Source organism: Pezoporus flaviventris, unplaced genomic scaffold, assembly GCF_033815535.1.
Source record: "Pezoporus flaviventris isolate CSIRO_AGI_PZ_B2104156 unplaced genomic scaffold, CSIRO_AGI_Pfla_v1 ptg000017l, whole genome shotgun sequence".
Lineage (NCBI taxonomy): Eukaryota > Metazoa > Chordata > Aves > Psittaciformes > Psittacidae > Pezoporus > Pezoporus flaviventris.
Window position 1 is genome coordinate 178,383 of NW_026892565.1, and position 21,282 is coordinate 199,664.

Sequence of the window (21,282 nt, forward strand, 5' to 3'; positions counted from 1 at the left end):
AAGATCAGCTGAACTGCAGAAGGGTGGGACATGCTGTCATTTCCCCAGCATCCATCCCAAGGGAACATCTGGAGGAAAAACCCCGGTGTTGTATTTGAGGCAGCTGTAAAGACTGGCAGAACGAGCCAGATGATACCAGCTAATTCCTGCTGGGGAGGGAGGGATACAAGCTGGAGATGCAGGAGCTTCCCTTTGCATGTCAGTCTTTTGCAAGTGGCCCTGATTGAAAGCAGGCAGAAAGTGTGAGTCAGCTCAGTGAGTGAATGGAAAGAGTGCTTCACTGCAGTCTTCTGGACATCACTGACCTTTAAACATTCCAACAGAACCCCTTTTTATTCCATATATCTCAAATATGCTAAGCTGAAATGTTCAAGGCCAGGCTGGATGGGGCTTGAAGTAACCTGGTCTAGTGAAAGGTGTCCCTGCCTGTGGCAGGGGGTTGGGACTGGATGAGCTTTGAGGTGCCTTCAACCCACACCAGGCTGGGATTCTATGAAATATTTGAAGCAACTTGTTTTGATGCATGTAGTTATAAACTGAATGTACAACCAGCCCTGTTCGGTTGATGCACAGGGGCAGTTCAATCTCCTCTGCATGCCACTTGATAGAAAAGGCAGCCACAGATTCAAACCCAGTCCCTTCCCTTCAGCCATGTCTTATTCCTTCCCAGCCCAAAGATGCAATTCAAATGGGAAAAGCAGCCCCATGCTCTGCCCTCTGAGCAGCACCACAGGAGTGATACACAGTGAAACAACATCCCAGCATCCCTGCCCTGGACCAGAGCTTGTATTCCAGCAGCAGTGTGCTGGAGCTTAGAACACTGCCCCGGGACTCACCCGTCCTCACAGAACACGTTCACTCTGGCTCCGAACTGCAGGTCTGTCAGTGCGACCAACCTGCCCCCGGGCAGCGCTCCTGGCTCCCCGCAGGCTTTCCCTGCCGGAGAATGAGGCTGGCGTTAGCAGAACCCGCGCTGATGGGGAATTCCCGAGCAAGGAACAGACTTCGGGGGTTATACCCAGTGGGACCAGTGTTTTACTTCACAAGCGTCTTGCAGGAGGGCAGAGGAGGCTGTTTGCGGAGGTATTCCCGTTTCCATAGCTTAGCAGTAAGTTACTCAGCTGTGAAAAAGGTATTGCTGCCACACCACCAGCCTTCATATTACATGGATTTCACCAAGAAACACGTTTGGTCTGCATTTTGAAGTGCAACACAACTGCAATTCGGCACCTGTCCTGTGCATGTACCCCATCCAGATAGAGCCATATGGAGCAGAGCAGAGATACTCACTCCTGCACAGCTCAGCCGCTTCTGACCACTCCAGGTTTTCAAGGCAAGTGCTGGTGGGGGAGCTTTCCGAGGTGTTCTCATAGCCGGGGCGGCAGACGTAGCTCACATTGCTCCCAACAGGAAAGAAGTTAATCCTCTCATCCACCTTGGAGAGGGCAGCGAACCTCAGCCTTGTCGGGGCAGCGCAGCTCCCTGGCAGTCAAGGAAACCTGACCTGAAAGAGCTGCCCTGGGGGAAGCATGCAAAATAAACCCCGGCATTGCAGAGCTGCTCTTGCTATGGTGCTTTTGGAAAGCTCCTCCTGTTCAGCACAGGTTATGGCTGGTTTCTTACCAGGCTGCTATTCTGCTGCATGCCCTTTGGCAAAACAAGGATGGAGATGTGATAACGGCGCAGGCAAAGCTGTTAGTAGGAAATAAGGAGTCGCAGCCTCTGCAGCCTCTGACACCCAGGGTTTGGGAGGTGCAGGAGCATCGTGGGCTCCAGCCACCATCCAGCTGACCCCATCACTGACCAGCAGGGATCCTGCACCCATCAACAAGCAGCAGCCATGGGAAGTGGGTCTGTACCTTGCCAGGGGTGGTGATGCCACTGTAGAGCAGCCACAGTAAAGGGCAGAAGCGTGAAGCCAAGCAAGAGGCTCTTTGGAGCTGGGTCTCAGAGAAAGGAGGTATTTACGGCCGCAGGGCTCGGGCAGCATGGACCAGCGTGCGCCAGGCAGGCACTTCACCATGTCTGATCTCCCAGGGATTTTGATGGTGCCTTCGATGCACGTGTACATCACGCTGGATCCAATAGGAAAGCTGATGGTGTGCTTATCAACGGATGGCCTGGAGTAGGTCATGGGAGGTGGGGGCCCACAGTCACCTGTGGTAAGAGAAGACCATTTTGGGTGAGGCCTCCATTCCCTGGCCCCTTCCCCAGCCCCACTGAGCATCCCAGCTCCTGGGCTGGCCCAGGCTTCTTCTGCAGGCAAAGGTGCCAGGCAGGACTGCATCCATGAGAGCATCAAGCAATGGGTCCCCCCAGGTTTGGGGATGGTGGTGGCATCACCCACCCCAGCCCCGAGCAGCAAGGTGGGATCCAGACAGGTCTCACTGGTCCTCCCCGTACATCCCATGCTCCTGTACTCACCACGAGCCACAGGCATGCCCAGGAGCCCCAGCAAGGGCAGGAGCAGCATGGAGTATCCAGATGCCCGTGCACCAGCAGGTACCCTGCAGGTCAGGGTGCCTGGGTGCTTCCCCCATCCTGGTTCTCCAGACTTCATTGCAGTGATTTCTGTGCTCCTCTGTCAAGCACGGCTAGCTCCAAGGGGCTGTTTCTGAAGCTGGGAGGAGATGCAGCCCAGGAGACCCAGCCAAGCCTCTGCAACAGTGGAAACCTTTCCAGAACACCCAGGGAGCTAAACTCTGAGTCAGGGACATAGAGAGCAGCCAAGGGTGTGGGACAACTGTCATCCACAGCTCAGGCAATGCCTCTGGTCCTCCTGCCTCACCATGAGCGATGGGGGGATAACTCAACCCTTTCATTTGACTTGAGACTGGCTGTAAGCACTAGTTCTTACCAAAACCAAATGCTACCAGAGCAGAAAAGACCCTCACCCAGCCCCAGTCTGTACCCAGGGTAGGTAAATGCCCCCTGGTTATTTGCTGGCAGGTGATGCAACCAGGATCTTCCCTAAGCAGGGTTAGGGAAAGAAAAAATAGAAGCATTTTCCTTTTTGCTTGCTAATTTGTTTCTTGATTGCCTGACTCATTTATAAGCAGGAATGGGTGGGAGTGAATACATCTGCATACTGACTAACAGGCTGAAGTATCCCTGACATCAGTCAGGATGACTGAAACACACTCTTAGATACACGGGGGATGTAACACCCAGTTCTTACTCGTGCTGATGGGTTTTGAGCCTTGCACAGGGAGATAAGACACTTGCTGTTTGCAGTCTCAGGTGAGCTCAGCGCAGAGGGGAGCGAGGTGTCACAGGAGACGGTACAGCCCAGCTCTCCCTGGGGCACAGGCAGTACTGGGGTGGGTCTGAGAGTGCCTCTCATTGCAGAGGATGCTGCGGGGATAATGCACAGCTTGCATTTTCAAAGCATCTTTCTGCGTAAAGATGGGAGGTGCCATCTCTTCCCTGGGTGCTGTCGTTTGGCTCTAGTAACTTTTACAGCAGCTCTAATAAAGCGTTCATCTGGCAGTGATATCCCACTGTAAACCACTTGGGCAGGAGATGAATTAGAGTCTGGATCAGAAGAGCCCTTGGACCACGCTGGAAATCAGCCAGGCAGATCACAAGACACCATGGTGGCACCTTCAGCTTCATTGCAACCCGCAGGGAAGGAGTAGTTGCTGCATCCCAGGGCCACACAAAGTGTAAATCATCGTTTATTGAGTAATGCGAACAAGCTTTGGGTTCTGATTCTCTGCACATCAAGTTACAATATCTATTCTCAGCATTTGCTTGCCAGAAATAAGGATGTTGAACACGACGCCAACAGAGGTATCTGAGCCCAGTGCTGGATCAGAAACCTCTTGCTCTTAAATCCAGGGATTAGCAAGCAGAAGCCTTTACAGAAGCGCTTCTGTGTAGTCACCCTTAACTAGATGTATAGAAATCATGAGCTAGATTAACAGGAAATTACGTAGTTCAACACTCACTGCATTGCTGTTTCTAGATAGCAGGAGTGTGCTGTGCTGTGAGAGGCTGAGCGCAGCGCAGGCAGAGGGTGAGGCGTATGTGCACAAACACCTTCAAAGAGAACCACTCATCTCAGCTGGAAGCTTACTCCTGTGGACTTCAGTCCCCCTCCTCTTGGCTTAGCAGTGACTCAGAGCTCCGTTTACTTTCTTACTACACTTCCTGATAGAAGATGTGACACAGCGCACTTGTTACCCGGCAAAACAGACTTGTCAGGTTTAAGGAAAAGAGCAAAAACCCCTCTGGGCTCCAGCATCTAGCACAGCAAAAGCAGCCTCCCATGCACTGCTTATTACTTGTCTGGCTATAGGCATGCAAGCACAAACCATAAAGCTGCTGATAATCTCCTTATAGATACCGTGGCTAAATAAACTGCGTGTTCATCAAATGAAAGGGGACCTTTACAGTGCGTTTTTGGACTCAGTTGTTCAGGTTTTCTAGTTCCACATTTAGTTTTTTAACCTCCAGCAACAGCTTTTGTATTTCCAGCAGAATTTTCACTTCTGCTGTAGGCACACCGCATTCGAAGGCTGCTTTAATGTAACGAACCTCTTCGCATACATCAGCATCACCATCCTTCTTCTGTCAGAAAGTAAAGCAGAACAAACAAAACCCAGGAAAAAAGGATGTAAAACTGCACTGCAGCAGATGGGAGCCAGCCGCTCCTCAGCTCAAGGCTGACTGTCCCACTTGCCTCAACACAGACCCCATTCCTCACTGGTACCATCAAGCCAAAGCTTTTAAGAAGCTCAAGCAGTTCTTTTCCATACTAGATATCAAGCAGTAACCATCCAGACCATGGTACTTACACACTTGGGCAATGGTGTCCAGTTGCCATCAGGCAAGCATGTGGCTGTCGAAGACATGTCTGAAAGGTGGTATCCCTGGAAGCATTCAAATGTAACAGTCTCATTTGTTTGGTACCACATTTTACCATCCAAAGTGCTATTCAGCCTTCCATTGGCCACGTGCGGTTGTGGACACAGAACTGAAAGGAAAACCCACAGCAGAAGGCAGCTCAGCAAGAGACTCGTTGTTATGTAGAGAGAAAAAGACCCCACAAAGCTTGTGATGCCTGAGGCAGACCAAGTGGACCTGAATCTGTGGAGCCATGGAAACCAGATGTTAAAGCCAAGTTCCTTCCCCAGGCTCTTCAAGGGAGGGGGCAGATGGTCAGGACACATTGGTTGTTTTCTGTCTCAATTTGGCCATCCCCATGCAAGAGGCTGCAGACATCTCTCAGTACAAATGCGCACTGAAGAGAAAGCCAACAACGATGGTGGCTCCTGACCTGCCTTAGAGCCTCCTTTGTACCTGAGCATCCAGAAGAAACCAGCCTGGTAAGCACCAGCCTTGGGAAGTTTGTTTCTTCTGCAGAGGGGAAGGCACTAGGGAAACCCTGAGGACAGACACAGGCACATGATGCTGCACCCCAAGCCCTCTGCACGCTGCTGGTACCCACCGGGCTGGCAGGAGGGCAGAGGAGGGTGCCAGGTGCTGTCAGCCAGGCACCGGCTCTCGGCATCACCACGCAGCACGAAGCCTTTGTCACAGGAGAAGCGCACGACTGCTCCATAGGGAAACGTGAATCTCTCTGGAGTCATCCTGCCCCTCTCGACCACGGGCCTGGGGCACCGGACCACTGCGGGAGGAGAGCAGAGCGGTGGGTTTGGCTCTGCCCTTCCCCAGGGGCAGCGGGGACCCAGGTCTGGTGGGGCAGAGCCAGTTCCTGGTGCTCTCTGCATCAGTTTTATACTCAGAGCCCCAATTCCTGACCATCTGATGGCCATCAAGGTAGGACAACCAGTGTCTCCTGTTTCCACATGGATCATCGCCAGTCCAGAACTGTCAAGCCTGTGAATAAGCCTACAAAGGAAGCAGGATCTCCCAGCAGCCCTGCTCGCTTTTAATCCCATTGAGTGCTAATATTGCCCCCAGGTCCTGGCTTCAGTTTGGTCCCATACAAGAAAAAACAACTCACCCCTGCACTCCGGGGCAGGTTTGCTCCATGCCAAGCTCACCCCATCATCAGAGGTGCAGTAGATGGAGTCGTCCCCAATGAGGGACATACCCTCCACACATCTGTACTTCACTTCTGAGCCGTAGAGGAACAGCTCCATTTTCAAGCTGGAGTGCTGCCCATTGGTGAGTTTTGGAGGAGGACCACAGGCTGTGGGAGAACAGGGAAAGGGAAGATGAGGATTTCCTTCATTTAGCAGGGAAATAACAGGAGAAGCCAGTTCTCGATGTTTATACATAGGGTTGCTCTCCATAAAGTCTTCCTCGCTTCTCGTCAGCACTGGCTCCACCAGTGTTCCCAGAGTGGCCCAGCTAGCCACCCCAACCCAGCACAGCTCGTGTGCCAGCCTTCAGGCAACCTTCCCTTACCCCTCCTCTTCTCCATGAGGAACGATTCTGCTCCTAAACAGGGTCAGGGAACCGTGGGTATCATAAACCTCTTGAGCCCCCTCTGAGAAGTGGCTGCAAGTCCCATTCTCAACATACTTAATTCTAAAGCTATTTAATGATGTGACGTGGACCCCTTCTCCAAGAATCAATACTCAGATGATTTCTTCACTGCTGCCCCTACCTTTGCAGAGATGCAGTTGCTGACACCCGCTGTTGGCGCTCACCTTTGTCGCAATATGGCACAGGGGGTCTCCAAGTCCCATCAGACCAGCACTGGATCCTCTGGCTGCCCCTCAGCACGTAGCCATGCTCGCACTGAAGTTCCACCTGCTGCCCAAAGGTGTATTCATCTTTCCTAGGACTGATTTCCCTCCCGTGTTGGATATCCGGGCTGGGACACTGCACCTCTGAGGAACACCAGCATCAGAAAGAGTTTCCATGGATGGGGTCAGGAGGGAAGAGCAGGAGACATTCACAGGGAGGTGTTTTCCCATAGCAGTGGCCTGCAGACCTAAAGAACTTGCCAGGCAGCCTGTTAATGCTGACAGACGTCTCTAACCGGGCCCGGCATGCTCAGGGATGGCAATTATGTGATAACAGCCATTCCTCTTGGAAGGCAGAATGATCCAAGCCCTGTAATTAGCTATAAATTGTGCTGAAGGGATGAGACATTACGAGCTGCATCACTGTTTGAACAGCTAAATAATCAGTGGGAGTTGCAGCTATTTCTTCCCAGCCATGCTACCCATTGAACAGCAAGCTGATCAGCAGTGAGAGCCAAAGATCTGCTCAATAAAGCCCTTATGGCACGGCAGCACTAGTGGGTGTTTTGAAATGATGTTGTGACCGCATCATTACATTGATGCAAAGGCAATGGTGTACTTACCCTGGCAAAGCCTTGGGACCATGGTCCATGTGAGATTTTGAAGACAAGTGGTTACTGGAGATACTCCAGGGAGCAAAGTATAGCCGGGTCTGCAGGAGTAGGTCACGGTTGTCCCGACTGGAAACTCGCGCTGAAGGTTTCGCTCCGTGTGGTCAATAACAGGAGGGTAGGAACAGTGACCTGGTGCCGGAGTAAGGGACAACATTGACCCTCAAAGCTGGGGGTGAGGCTGAGCCCTGCCTGGGTGATCCCAGTCTATCCCTTGGGCACTGGTGGAACCACAGAAAGAAGCCAAGGGACAGCAGCAGCCATGAGCATCGCTGTGGGGTAGAGTGGCTGAACCAAAAAGCAAAATATAACGATGACAGATTCACCAAAGGATGCGACTCTGATGAAGGTCTTTATTCTATGTATCTCATCGGGTGGCCCTGCGGCAGGCAGAACAGCCCTGCCGTGTCACCCAGGGGCGATGGAAGAGCAGAGAGGACCCCTGCCACCAAAGGTGGGGCAGCGCAGCTCGCTGTGGTACCACCGTGCAGCCCCACTCCTTCACACGCTTTCAGTGAAGGACAAGCAGGTGATGGCCCGTGGGACACAAGGTAAGGAGCAAAGGGATCTGTGCGTACCTGGGATGCAGCTGGGCACCCGTGGGTACCATCTGCCGCTGGCCAGGCACCGCACCGTGCTGGTGGCTCCCAGGGGCACGTAGCCGGGGTCGCACGTGAGCGTGGCTGTGCTGCCCGAGGTGAAGTTCCGTGCAGGTCCCAGCTGTCCATGGGTGATATCTGGGATGGGGCACTGAGCCTCTGGGGATCACAGAGTCACAGCACAGTTTGGGTTGAAGGAAGCTTAAAGCTCCTCCAGCTCCAACCCCTGCCACGGGCAGGGACCCCTTCCACTGGAGCAGCTTGCTCCAAGCCCCTGTGTCCAACCTGGCCTTGAGCACTGCCAGGGATGGGGCAGCCACAGCTTCTCTGGACACCCTGTGCCAGCGCCTCAGCACCCTCACAGGGAAGAGCTTTTGCCTGAGAGCTCATCAGGGTGTTCTTACTAAATACAGCTGCAGCGACCAACTGTCAGTGCACCTTCATCTGGTAAGTAAGAGAAGACAAATCAGTTTAACAAATGCAGTGACTGAGGCCGATATTAGTGGTTCCCAAGTGTGCTTAAGCAGCCATCACCCACAGGACTTTAAACCTGTGTTTTTATCATTGTACACCATCAAATGCTATTCCTGACAGCACTTGCTCTAACAGCTACAACTCACCTGCATGCTGGGGTGGGTGACTTCAGAGCCCTGGCAGCCACTTCCAGCATCACATCTGCACCGGTCCGTGGCAGGACTGCTGATGCTGCCTTTGGTACCAATACCCACAGAAAGAGCATGTCTCTACTCATAAGTGCCTTCCCCAGGCCCCAGCTTAGGTATCAGCACACCCCTGGCAATGCTGGGGTTTGGAAAATGGACTGAGAAGCATCATGAAGTAGAAACAGATGGTATTATCTTACAATAAATAGGGTGCAAAGGTGGTGCTGGCAGGAGGGGGCTCTGCAGGGAGGCACTGGGGTGGGCTGTGCATCCTGGCAAGTGTCTCAAATGGCTTATTTTTAAAGGAACTGTCAAGTTTGAGACAGAAACAGGGTTATTCCTCTTCCTAGAGACATTAGTCAGCAAACACCCACGTCTCCTGTGGGTAGGGTGACAATTCACCAGCTACCTTCTGTGCGGCTGTTGGTTGCCCCAGGGCATAAGCATCAACCTGGGTATCAACCTGCTGCCACTCAGATTGCCAAATACAACCTTTGTCATGAAAAACTAAGCATTACCTGTCTAACTGACTCTCCCCATCTTACCACCACCTTTGCCTTGAGCTCCAGGCTGGAAGGGCATCTCCGCCCCTGGGAACTACTTCTCATCTACTGCATGGATGCTCAAGGCAAAGGGTGATACGCTCCCTGCGACACAAGGTCTGAACTCCAGAAGAGGCTCTGCAGCAGAGAGACCTGGCCCTGCACTGCCCCAGGGACAAGCTCGTGGCCTCCAAGCCAGCCGTACCCAAACACCAGTCCCTGGAAGATTCGTAGCCCAGTTTAAGGCTTTTGAAGAGCATTGGGAATTTGCAGTGGTGGGTCAAGAGGAGCAGCTAAAGAGGAGAAAAGGGCAATTAGCAGCAACCAGTGACCTCAGATCATCCCTACAAGAGCATCAGGTACAGGCAGAGCGTAGCAGCAACTTCAGCCAGGGGAAGGGCTCCTGCTGAGTTTTACCAGCCCACTCACGGCATAGCTGATCCGTAGGCAAAGCTGAGCCCCAGAAGCAAAGCAAACAAGAGGAGGAACACTCACCGAGACTCCCAGCCGGCTGCAGCACAAGCACCACCACTGCCAGGAGATGCCCCAGCCAGCAGGAGAGCGGCATGGTGAGACCCTTCCCAGCCGATAGCTGCTGCAGCGCACTGGGGAAGGGGAAGTGGCTGTGGGAAGTTGGGGACAGGCCAGAGGAGCTGACGCTGCCACCCCTCAGCCCTCCTGACCTGCCCCAGGGGAGGGCGGCCCTCCCTGAGCTCACCAGCAAGGATGTGCCACCAGAGAGGATGCGGCTGCTGCTGCTCTCCCCCATCCCTGGTGTGCTCAAGGCCAGGCTGGATGGGGCTTGGAGCAAGCTGCTCTAGTGGAAGGTGTCCCTGCCTGTGCCAGCGGCTGGAGCTGGATGAGCCTTCAGGTCCCTTCCAACACAAACCATTCCATGAGTCTTCCAAGGTAGGGACAATGGGAATAAAGCTATTTTACAGATAGAACAGCGTTGCAGCATTCTGGCTTCCTTCTGGTGCTCTAAGGGCAATGCTACATGTTCACTTTGCCTCTTCATCCTGGTGGTAGGCAGGGGTGGGGAAGGCAGCCCTCTCTATGCCTAGCCAAGCAGTGATTATTGAAGCACCTCTTTCTTTTCCTACAAGTAAGACAATTATTAAAAGCCAGACACAGCTGTCATTGCGATTGCAGTTTTATTATGATCTCGTGGAAGGAGCACTGCTTGGATCACAAGATGCCTGCTTACAGAGCGCTTCCCCTTTACCGGAGGCTGCAGAAAAGATTCAGCCGTAACTTTCTCTATGCTTTGCTTTCCCCCAGCTGCTCTTGGAGCACACACAAAGATGCAGCGAGCGGCACCGCTGTGGCCTCGGATCCATCTGTCCCGCTTGGGAAGGAAGCCTGGCATTTTTGCTTGGATTCGAGGCATCCTCCATTGGGCCTGCTCTGAAAGTCATCGCTCATCAGGCAGGTAAGTGCTTGTCCACAATAATGAATGCAGCATATATGAATGGAGGAGCAACAGGCTCGACTGGGTTGGAGGGGGTTGTGAGGTGAGTGCGAGTTGGTGGCTCTGACCATGTCCATGTCCCTACAGCATCGGCTTGGCTCCCACAGGGATTTACTTTTCCTTCAGCTCCTTTCTAACTGAGCCCTCGTCAGTATAGCAAACATAACTAAAATGCATAAAGTGATGCAGAAACCTAACAGAGTAATCTCTAACAGAATGAACCACAAATGGGAACTTTCTGACTCCCCGTATGGCCAAAGGGTCAAAGTTCCTTGACTGATTACTTGAATATTAGCACAAATTACAAAGTTGTAAAGAAACCCTCAGTGAGAATGACTGTTCCTCATGCAAAGAGAACAGTTCTTATGATAGCAGTGGTGACAGTCAGCCATACGCTGTGGTTCTTAGCTCCTTTTCAAGCTTCTGGATCTCCAGGTACAGTTTCTGGACTTCCAGCAGAGTTTTCAGTTCTGCCAGAGAAACTCCACACTGGAAAGCTTCCCTGTTTCGAAGGATCTTCTCACACGTATCATGCTTTTTCTTTAAAAGAACCGGAAGAAAGACAAGGCGTGAGATGGCTGCAGGGAGCCAGGGCTCAGCATCCCCCTCCCACCCCAGCCCCAAACCAGCCACATTCGTGAGCTTGGACCACTCCTTGCCCCATGCTAAATGGGGCAAAATACAGACAAAGCCTGGGCAGATGGGCGGGAGCTTGAGCAACCTGCTCCATGGAAGGTGTCCCTGCCCCTGGCAGGGGTTGGAACTGGATGAGCTTTAAGGCCCCTTCCAACACAAACCAGTCTGTGATGACACTTACACAGGTGGGTGGTGGTACCCAAGTGCCATTAGGCGAGCAGGTAGTTTCTGAACTTGAGGTTTGACGGCCATCACGCTTGCAGAAGTAGACCAGAGTTTCATTCACATTATACCACATCTTCAGTGTGTAAATCACAAGGTCCTCCTGTCTCAAGGGCTGAAAACACTGAACTGAAAGGAAAATGCATGCCAAAAGAAGAGATGTAGTGGGAGGAGAAAACACCCGGCAAATCCCAGCTGCTGCTGGTGATTCAGAGGAGCAGCACCCCTGGTCTGGGCAAATGGGGCTGGTACCCACCGGGCTGGCAGGAGGGCAGAGGAGGGTGCCAGGTGCTGTCAGCCAGGCACCGGCTCTCGGCATCACCACGCAGAGCAAAGCCTTCATCGCAGGAGAAGCGCACGACTGCTCCATAGGGAAACGTGAATCTCTCTGGAGTCATCCTGCCCCTCTCGACCACGGGCCTGGGGCACCGGACCACTGCGGGAGGAGAGCAGAGCGGTGGGTTTGGCTCTGCCCTTCCCCAGGGACAGCGGGGACCCAGGTCTGGTGGGGCAGAGCCACAGTTCCTGGTGCTCTCTGCATCAGTTTCATACTCAAACACCAGGACTGACCCTCAGGTGCCTGCAGCAGCCCCAAGGGGACCCCACCAGTCCCTGGTGTTACTGTGGTGCCAAGACCTTTGCACAGGAGCCAGAGGAGCTGCACAGTCATTAAGGTGCACTCGGTTTGGAGCTCCTGGACCAGGGCAGGTCCTGGCTTCAGTGTGATCCCATATAGGAGAAGCATCTCACCCCTGCACTCCGGGGCAGGTCCGCTCCACACCAGGTTCACCCCATCATCAGAGGTGCAGTAGATGGTGGCATCCCCGATGAGGGACAGACCCTCTGCACAGCTGTACGTCACCTCAGTGCCATAGGAAAACTGCTCCTTTCCCAAGCCGGAGTGCTGCCCATTGGAGATTTGTGGAGGGGGGGCACAGACTGTGGGATAAAGGGAACGGATAAGAAAAGGAACACACAAAGAACCATTACACTCAGGTGAGAATCAAAATCGCTTCTGGGAAATCAGAGCAAGAGCTAACTTTGTGTTTGGAGTGTGGCAAATCCACCTGGGTCACATCATCCACAGCAAGAGGACACCTCAGTGCTTTCAGCCCCTCATCATTGCTCCCCAGAAAGAGATGCAGCAGGCAGGTCACCTACGGATGCTGTTTCTCAGTACTGATGCACAAGATTGCTTGTCTGCACTGCATTACACATACCTTTATCACAAAAGGGTAACGGGGGAGCCCAGGTTGCATCAGCCTGGCACTCGGTCATGTCCTGGCCCCTGAGCACATAGCCTTTATCACACTCCAACCTCAGCCGGGTCCCAACTGTGTAGTCTTTTTTGTCTTGATAAACCTCTTTTGCGTGGGCAGTATCTGGCCTTGGGCAACGAGGTTCTAGAGACAACAGAAAATAAAGGATGCCATCAACCTCTTTCCTCCTGGCAAGTTTTCCTGAGCTCTCAGGCTCAGGATGTTTCCAGCAGCTCGCTGATACTGCTCAGGTATGCCATCACTAGGTGAAGAGTCTCAGCAGTGGCAGTTGGTTACGCTGCTGCTTTCTCTTCTGAGGGGAAAACACAGAGAGAACATCCCCTGCTCTCGAGCCTCGTGTCAGCTAACCAGCCCAGCTGCTGTCCAGAGCACAAACCACATCCCCTTCCAGCTGGGCTTCTTGGGAACCTCCTAAGCATCTGAACATTACCAAACCCCAGCCCTTTGCATCCCAAATCCCCAGACCTTGCCAAACCCCCATACTTTCTCCATGGCAAACCCCAGGCAATGTAATGATCCATGTGGATCTTTTGCTGCCTACCTCTTCCTAGTTAACACAGAACTGGATCTGGGGATACCTGGCAGTGGAGCAAAATCCACTACCATCACCTAAGGCTGCATGTAGATTTCTCTGTGAATACCAGCAGACAGCTACAGCTGTACAGAGTGATCCAGACCTGTGCAGTCAGAAATAAGCACTAGCCAAGTCAACATGTTCCACCAGCTTTTACCTACCTGGAAAGCACTCTGGTACTGCTGGATTCCATGTACCATCGCTTGTACACGAGAGCATAATGTTACGGCTACGACCTTTGAAAGCATAGCCATCGTTGCACGTAACTTCCAGTATGTCTCCATACACATAATCTTCTTGACCTTCCTGTACACTTAAGGGCTTTCCATTCCTGATGACTGGATCTGGGCAACGAATTCCTGAGCAATGCCAAACATGAAGTGTGAAACCGTGGCAAAGCCATCTGGCTGACAGCACATTCAGAAGGATGAGCCTTTTGTAAGACAAAGGCACATCACAGCACTACATCTGCCCCAAGCATCCCTGGGCAATCCTGGGGTGTTTGCAAGGGAGTCTAGTGGATGGAGCACACCTCAATGACCTTTTCCCACAGGTTCCAGGGACTAGAAAGCATAGCTGGTAAATAAAGCAAAGAAACCTGTAGCTGGGGAGTAAATCAAAGGAGTTCAAGAGTCACAGCACAGACCACACTGGACACCCAGAGCACCTCCTTCCTTCCCTCACCCTGTGCTTTGCACAACAGCAGAGCTTAGACAGTTTATACATTCAGTATCACACACATCACAAGGGTAAGTAAAGCAAAGGAGCATCCACTTACTTTCACAAGGATAGGGGACTTCAGTCCATGTGAAATCTGGCAGACACCTAATGTGCCATATGTCTTCCCCAGGGCTGAACTGGTGGCCCTCCCAGCACTCGTAGGTAATGACAGTGCCCACAGGAAACAGATTGCCAGCAAGTTTTGCTTTAGCAGCATTGTGCACATCTGGAGGGTCACCACAGCTACCTAGGAATGAAATAGCAATTTAGGGACGTTGCCAGGAATAGATCAGTGAGGTCCATGATGGTACGTAACACACGAGAGAATTTGGGTAAAGGGCTGGGCTCACGTTATTCCTTCTGAGATGCACTTAATCCCTTTGGAAAGGGGCTTTGCAAAAGGGCCTGTAGGGACAGGCCAAGGGGAATGGCTTTAACCTGCCCGAGGGGAGACTGAGATGAGCTCTGAGACAGAAGCTCTTCCCTGTGAGGGTGCTGAGGCGCTGGCACAGGGTGCCCAGAGAAGCTGTGGCTGCCCCATCCCTGGCAGTGCTCAAGGCCAGGTTGGACACAGGGGCTTGGAGCAAGCTGCTCCAGTGGAAGGGGTCCCTGCCCGTGGCAGGGGTTGGAGCTGGAGGAGCTTCAAGGTCCTGTTTACGTTTTAAACCATTACCCCTTCTCCTATCGCTACATGAGGAGGACATCACTGACGGGAAGGCAGTGGGGGAGCAGGAGCAGGGCTTGGTCCAGCACACTTACTGAGCAGACAGCGTGGCGGCGGTGGGTCCCAGAGCCCGCTCTCCCTGCAGGTGGATGCGTCGCTGCCGTTCAGGGTGTAGCGGAAGTTGCAGTCGAACACAACAGTGTCCCCATACGTGTACTCGGCCCGGTACCCGCTCAGCAGCCGCCCGTTCTCCACGCTCGGCTGCTTACAGCTCACCACTGCACCAGGGAAAGCCACCACACAGCAGTTATGCTCCAGAGGGGACATGGAGGGGTTAAAAACATTCCCATAGCATAAGGTGGGTTCACCAAAACGGCTGAAAATGGCCACGAGAAGGCAGGTGGATGTAGCACAGCAGGTTTCTGCATTGTTTTACACAGGCCAGTGGCTGAGATGCATTGTGCGGTCTTCAAAGGCTAATGAAAATCCCATTCCCACATCCCTGCTGACTCACTGACCATGAGCACTCGTGGTCCCTGCAATGGGACACCCTCATTGCTGCTGCTGCTACCAAACTCGGAGGGTCTTAACTGTAAGAGATGATTCCATAAAGCAGAGGGACAGCTCCAAGGAAGAAAACAGCTCTATCAGGCAGGGCAGGAGGCAGTGGGAAGCGGCTATGGACAGCTGCAGTGCCCCAGTGTGTTTGCAAGCACACGATCCCCTCACCTTTGCACTTTGGGGCTGGCTTGCTCCACACGCCATTGACGTTATCTGTGGTTGTACAGAAAATAGAGGCATCTCCCACCAGCGAGAAAGGTTTCTCTCCCTTTTTGACAGCGTTGCACGTGTAAGTGACGGATGCTCCGTATTCAAAGAGCTCTTTGCCTGCTCCACTGTGCTCTCCGTTAGCTATTTCTGGAGGGGGTGAACATGGGATTGCTGGGGAATGGAAAGGGGAATGGTAGAGGGAGGGAAGAAGAAAAGAAAACGTTTGTTTAGAGCCAAAGGTCTGGTAAGAAAAAGCTGAAACGTGAAGCACCAAAAAGGTCAGAAATTCAGGGCAAGTCTCAAGGAGCTGCCCGCCAGCCCCTGGAGCTGTGCCCAGGGCACGGGGTGGTTTTGGGATATACCAGTCCTGTGGGCAGCTCCCTCACAGGCAATGAATAAATAGTTCTACAGGATGATACAGGAAGAAAAATGCAAAGGAAAACCATTTCCAGACTCCACCATGCTTGGAACTGCTGAAACCCTCAGCAGAGCAACGCAACCTCGTCTTTATCCATCACCAATTACATCTGTGCAGTTGATCAGTGCAGGAGCTCTACTTACCCTCACAGATGGGAATATCTCTGTCCCACGTAACAACCCCATTTTTAACCACACACCAAATCTGAGGACTTCCAACCAGTCTGTACCTGTGTGAAACAGGGGAGAGGGAATTACTCGACAAACTCAGGTTCTGATGTGTTTCCTATAACACCCCCCTCTTATTCGTTTGGCTTCCTATCATAATTACAACTCATCAGGAACGGTTTAGAAAGGGCCAGGAAGCTGAATCTGAGTTAAGGGAGAACTGCCTCAAAGCAGGAGATGAAGAAAACTCAGTCTTAAAGCTTTCAAAGGAAAGCTTAAAAGATACTTCACACAGTCTGCAATTCCCTGCACTCATAAGGCTTCTGATAGCACAGGCTTTAATCCAGGGGGAAAAGACTTCAGGAAAATCACTGTGGCAGAAGAGGACCTGCGGCCGGGGTGCTCCTGGCTTACCCAGTGTTGCAGGTGAAGTTCACTGCTGAACCAAAACTGAACTTCTCTGACAGGACGAGTCTGCCGTTGGCTGGCTCTCCGGGGTAGATGCACCGCTTTGCTGGGGGACAACAGGATGGAGCTGGTTCTTACTCCAGTTTTTGGAAGAATCAGGAAAATGCAGCAGGAAAGCAGAAGCCTCCTTCAGTACTGAGCAAGGGGACGGACCAGAAACCTCCAGATTTGCCCTCCAACCCCAAATCACTCCATGAATCGTGATGCTGCTAAAGAGTTGCATCACGACCTGCAGCCAGCCTCTGCAGCTAAAGAGGGGCTTTGCAGTGACCTCGGCAAGTGTGACAGTGCTTCTTCACAGTTAAAGGATTCTCCTGCTGCAGGCCTGAAACACTTATTACAAAGTGCCTGAGCAGAGCGATCAAACAGAGCCAGCATCACAGCAGAGCTCAGCTCTTGCCATCATTGCCAGTACAGTGGAACAACCGGTGATTCACTGCAGGTCACTCGCTTCCCAGCATCCCATGAGGTCAGTTTGGGTGCTACTCCAACAAAATGAGCTGATGGCATCAAGGAAGAAAAAACTGAAAGTCAACCCAGCACATACTCACGTATACAGATCTCCTCTGGCCCATACCACTTATCGCCCCTTCCGCAGGTAAGGAAGTCTCTGACATTAACATCTCTCATGTAACCCGGACGACAGACGTATTGCACCACCGAATTATGGGCAAACGTGGTAATGCCTTTGTACCGCTCTTTGAGTTCTGCAGATGGGAATCGTGGCGGAGCATCGCAGGCACCTACCAAGAGAAACTCCATCAGAAAGATGCTGGGAGGAAAAGCAGCAAGAGTTCAGGGCTGATTTACTCGGAAAGCCCAGGTGAGGACACTTGGGTGGCTAGAAACAAAGAGGAGCAGCACAGTGTGTGACTGGGGATGGCCGAGGCTGGCATGGACGGGGAGGAGCATCACCACACAGCATTCTGTTTGCTCCTCATACCTCATCCAGCACTTTCAATGGCTGGTCACAAAGCCCAGGTAAACCCTTTCCTCTCCCCAGGTCGTATAAATCACTGCACCTCTTTCAGCTGGAATAATTTCGTGTCTGTTTTACACAGAAAGACAAAAAAGGCAGAGGAAGGGGGATTCTGATCACAAAAAGATTTACAGTGTTCTCAAGGTGCAAAGACAACAAGGAAAGGAGAAGGAACCCCAGGAGAAGGTTTTCCTTTGAGGGATGCTGGTTTATCCTGTTGGAGTCATTCACTTACTATCAACAGCCACAACAAGAGCGATGGTGAGGAATAAGCCCAGGACAGCGGCACGATCCCTCTGCCTCCCCAGCTCCAAAGCTGGCATCTTTGTTCCTGCCTGGAGATCCCACAGAAGTTACCACATTCTTTATTCTAGGCCTGTAAAATAGCAGGGGCCTGCTTACACTCAGGGTAACCATAGCTTACACAGACAGCTCTCATTTCTCCATCCATTTCCCAGCAGCTGTAGCTGGGAGCCAGGAGCTATTGTAACCCTCTGCTGGCAAACGGGACTGAGACCCAGCCTAGAGGAGCAGGGTCCAGCAGATCTGACCCAAAGACATAAAAACAGACTGCAATCAGGACAACTGACTGTAACTCTTAAGCCGTTCCCATGGGCTTTATTCCCTTGTCTTATTTATTTGTATTTTTGAGAAAGCAGCTTGTGATTAAACTTTTAAAACAAAGGAAAAGAAAGATAAAGACTCAAACTGGAACATAAACACTTTGTAGCTTGTCAGGTTCAACTACATGGCCAACACAGCCTTCTTCCCAGCCAAGCAGCCAAATGAGTATCTGCCGGGCCACGAGTTTATCTATGCCTTCTGGGAAACGGCCCCTGAAACTTAGGGGTAGAACATTTATTTTTAGTAATGCGTCTCTTGGAAGCAAAGCCATAGTGGGATGAAGTCCTGTTGGAGTCCTCAGTAAGTCCCCTAACAGTAAACTACACAGAGAGAAGTACCTAAGCAAGAAGCTAAATCGGTTTTGTGCAAACAACATTAACTGGAGCAAAACCATGCAACAGACAAGTCCTTCAGGAGAACAAAGTGCTTTACAGAATGGAGTTTAAGTGCTATTTGGAGTAACCTGGTACCCCTGGAGATCAGCAAGACTCCTCTCTGTTACCCAGGATGAGCCTCAACCCTCCCAACACCATGTATGTCCCAAGCACCTACCTTCCCTCCTGGAAACAAAGTCTTTCCTGGTGCTTTCTGCCCTAAACTTAACACCACTCTTGGCTGTTTCATTCCTTTGGCTTCCCTTCAACCCTTGTTACCCCTCTTGGTTTCATTCGATTTAATTTACTGATCCTTCTGCCCCCCTACTTTGATGAGAAGGCTCCAATCCAGTTCAAGAGCAACATCGCTTAAAGCTGCGTGCCTTGAAGTTGTCTTACCTGGAGGTTTGGTGACAGGAGATGGAGACCCAGCGTGTTGAGCTCTTGCAAGGCAAAGGGATGACTGTCCTTGTCCAGTCCCCCTGTCACTGCAGGGCTAGAGGAGGAGTTATGATAAGCCTACAGGCTCCACACAGAAAAGTTTGAGTCCTGCAGAGACCAGCCTTGTGCCATTGACCCATAAATCATTAACCCCTCCTCTGAGCAAGAAGGAAGTCGTTTGTTCAACCCACAAAGCAAAACAGTAGAAAACTGAAAGCAGCCTGGGCAGATGTTGAAATTGTTTGTTTTCTGTGAGGAGCTGCCAGCTCCTTGTTGGAATGATCCCTGCTGAGCAGGACGCTGCCCATTCCATTGTGCAGCAACGGCACCCGGTCAGTGCTGATCCCCAGGTGATGCCCAGGGAGCTCCTCAAGAGACTGCTTCACCCTGGGGCAATGTCAACCATGAGCTGATCCCTCCTGACCTCAAAAGCCTATGGCAAGTGCTCAAAGTAGAGTTTCCTCAACCTACTCCACCTACCTCCATTAAAGCAGCTGAAGCTCAGCAGCACATCAGGTCTCGGGCAGCATCAGCTCGGTGCTCACCATCCATGTCCACAATGGGAACGCAGTTGCCCTTTGTCTCACTGAAAGCCCTTCCCAAATGCAGCTGTCCCCAGTGGGTCATTTTCCACTTGCAAGAGCTTTGGAAGGAACTGAGCCCTTTGCTCCTTTTGCACTTCAGCTTCATCCATGCTTGAATCACCGCCGAGAACCTGGCAATGATGGACTTTTCACCCCAGGCTGTGCTTCTCACATTGGTTTGTTCTGCCAAAACCGAGGCCTTTTTTGCCAGAAAAAGGTACCCCGTCATCCCTACGTTGAGAGGGATACCTCCCCTTCCTGGAGCTCGCCTCGGCTCAGGCCAGAAATGCAATGAAACAATAAGAGGTTTTATTCTATAAAGCACAGCAAAAGGCTCCCTGCCCTCACCCCACAAGCAAGGGCTTGCTCACATCAGGTCTCCTGGTACTTCCGAGCAGGCACTTGCCCTCCACTAAATATTGACAAGAATCCAGTTAATCACAAACACAAACAGGCTTTCAGGATTTGGTTTCCCCATTATGGGTCAGAACAAGCCAATCTGTGTGCTGGAAAAGCAGCAGCTTCCCAGCAGACACCCAGGAGGTTTGTTAGTATGTGCTCAGGGAGCAGCAGCCAAGGTACAGCCATCGCCTGCTCTGACAGCACTAAACACTCCTAAGACCTCCTCAATCCACAGCTTGCAATGGGATAAGCAGGATAAAAGGGGTTTTCCTTGACCATATCCAAGGTGACATCTCTTCAGGCTGCAACTGGAGAGTCCCTTTGGGAAAAGCTGGTTTCCAGCTGCTGGAAATCAGTGTCGCCAGTTGCTCCTCTGTTTTTCATCTAGAAAGAGTTCAAGGCCAGGTTGGACACAGGGGCTTGGAGCAAGCTGCTCTAGTGGAAGGGGTCCCTGCCTGTGGCAGGGGTTGGAGCTGGAAGGGCTTTAAGGTCCCTTCCAACCCAAACCATTCCATGATCCTATGAAAACCAGCCCACAACAGGGCAAATAATAATGGAAAATAACAGCGAGAACTAGATCTGTATTATTTTAAAATCTCTTTATTGTAAATAAATGCTGATGGGATATTTATGCTCAAGTGCAGAGAGTTCACAACAAACAGCACAGGTTTATATACACTGCATTTCTTTGAAACCTAAAAAATCACATTAGGAAGCAGTAGTGCAGCCAAATTGCAAGTAGACGTGTAACATCGATCTTACCAAACACAAAGATGCATTTGCAAACAGTGTTCAGGGACAGAGCAGCAGCAGGAGAGGCAGAGGTGGCACCAGCAGCACCCTTTGAAGGAGGACAGGGTGAGGGTTTAGGATGTACCCATGGAGCTGGTGGTTCCTGGAAGCACTGACAGCAATGCTGCTGCTCCCAAGGCTTCCCCATCACCTGCTGCCAAGCTACCAGCAATAGGATGACTTACAGTGGTGGCAGCTCTAATGGTGCAGGCAGTGTATGCAAACTCCAGCTACCTGGGCTGGTTTGAAGCCTTTTTCCTTGCCTGATTTTCCCCATCACTGGTGGCAGAGATGGAACAGATTTTGCCTGAGATCACTGCTCTCTAAAATAACCCATAATGCTGACGGAGCAGCTGTTGGGCCCCTGGACCACAGCTCAGGGTGGCTGCCACCACCACCTCCGCTGCTAGAAACAGAGACACAGAAAGTGAGGGAAACACAGAAAACTCCCAAGTCATGAAGCAATGCTCCTGAAGGAACCAAGCCCCCTTCCACACCTCCCAGCTCCTCACCTCTACCTGCCCAGCCCAACACACCAGTGCCAGTACAACCGAGAGCA

At 51.9% G+C, this 21,282-nt stretch overlaps 3 protein-coding genes across 3 annotated transcripts in view; all 3 read right to left on the minus strand.

The window, feature by feature from the left end:
* Nucleotides 1-9,881, minus strand: part of LOC133270094 (complement receptor type 1-like) — a 33,619-nt gene extending 23,738 nt beyond the window's left edge. The window contains exon 1 of the mRNA XM_061454976.1: nt 9,632-9,881. Within this exon, the coding sequence (XP_061310960.1) occupies nt 9,632-9,704 (73 nt within the window). The 5' untranslated portion in view covers nt 9,705-9,881. The remainder of the gene's footprint in view (nt 1-9,631) is intronic.
* C4BPB (complement component 4 binding protein beta) lies at nt 3,661-7,068 on the minus strand. The gene is made up of 5 exons (XM_061454873.1): nt 6,624-7,068; nt 5,972-6,160; nt 5,453-5,632; nt 4,800-4,978; nt 3,661-4,572 (listed from the first exon to the last, which is right to left on the minus strand). Exons 2-5 carry the CDS (start codon nt 6,108-6,110, stop codon nt 4,411-4,413), a joined length of 660 nt encoding a protein of 219 aa, XP_061310857.1. The 5' UTR covers nt 6,111-6,160; nt 6,624-7,068; the 3' UTR covers nt 3,661-4,410.
* A 509-nt stretch (nt 9,882-10,390) lies between the features above and the next one.
* LOC133270029 (C4b-binding protein alpha chain-like) lies at nt 10,391-19,038 on the minus strand. Its single transcript, XM_061454840.1, has 14 exons — nt 18,904-19,038; nt 17,742-17,882; nt 17,079-17,270; nt 16,474-16,573; nt 16,036-16,121; nt 15,433-15,645; nt 14,799-14,981; nt 14,098-14,286; nt 13,481-13,678; nt 12,686-12,868; nt 12,216-12,404; nt 11,722-11,901; nt 11,425-11,594; nt 10,391-11,147 (listed from the first exon to the last, which is right to left on the minus strand). The coding sequence occupies exons 2-14, from the start codon at nt 17,827-17,829 to the stop codon at nt 10,992-10,994; spliced, it is 2,127 nt and encodes a 708-aa protein (XP_061310824.1). The 5' UTR covers nt 17,830-17,882; nt 18,904-19,038; the 3' UTR covers nt 10,391-10,991.
* Nucleotides 19,039-21,282: the final 2,244 nt, after the last annotated feature.

Bases quoted from the DNA above. Each gene is read 5' to 3' on its own strand.
- C4BPB (XM_061454873.1), bottom strand. From the start codon at position 6,110: ATGGAGCTGTTCCTCTACGGCTCAGAAGTGAAGTACAGATGTGTGGAG. The intron at 5,633-5,971 runs GTGAGTTGTTTT...CTCCTCCCGCAG, and splicing joins ACCTGCCCCGGAGTGCAGGG to TGGTCCGGTGCCCCAGGCCC. The intron at 4,573-4,799 runs GTAAGTACCATG...ACTTTCTGACAG, and splicing joins GGACACCATTGCCCAAGTGT to AAGAAGGATGGTGATGCTGA.
- LOC133270029 (XM_061454840.1), bottom strand. From the start codon at position 17,829: ATGCCAGCTTTGGAGCTGGGGAGGCAGAGGGATCGTGCCGCTGTCCTG. The intron at 16,574-17,078 runs GTGAGTATGTGC...GTTGTCCCCCAG, and splicing joins GCCAGAGGAGATCTGTATAC to CAAAGCGGTGCATCTACCCC. The intron at 12,869-13,480 runs GTAGGTAAAAGC...TGTTGTCTCTAG, and splicing joins AGTACCAGAGTGCTTTCCAG to AACCTCGTTGCCCAAGGCCA.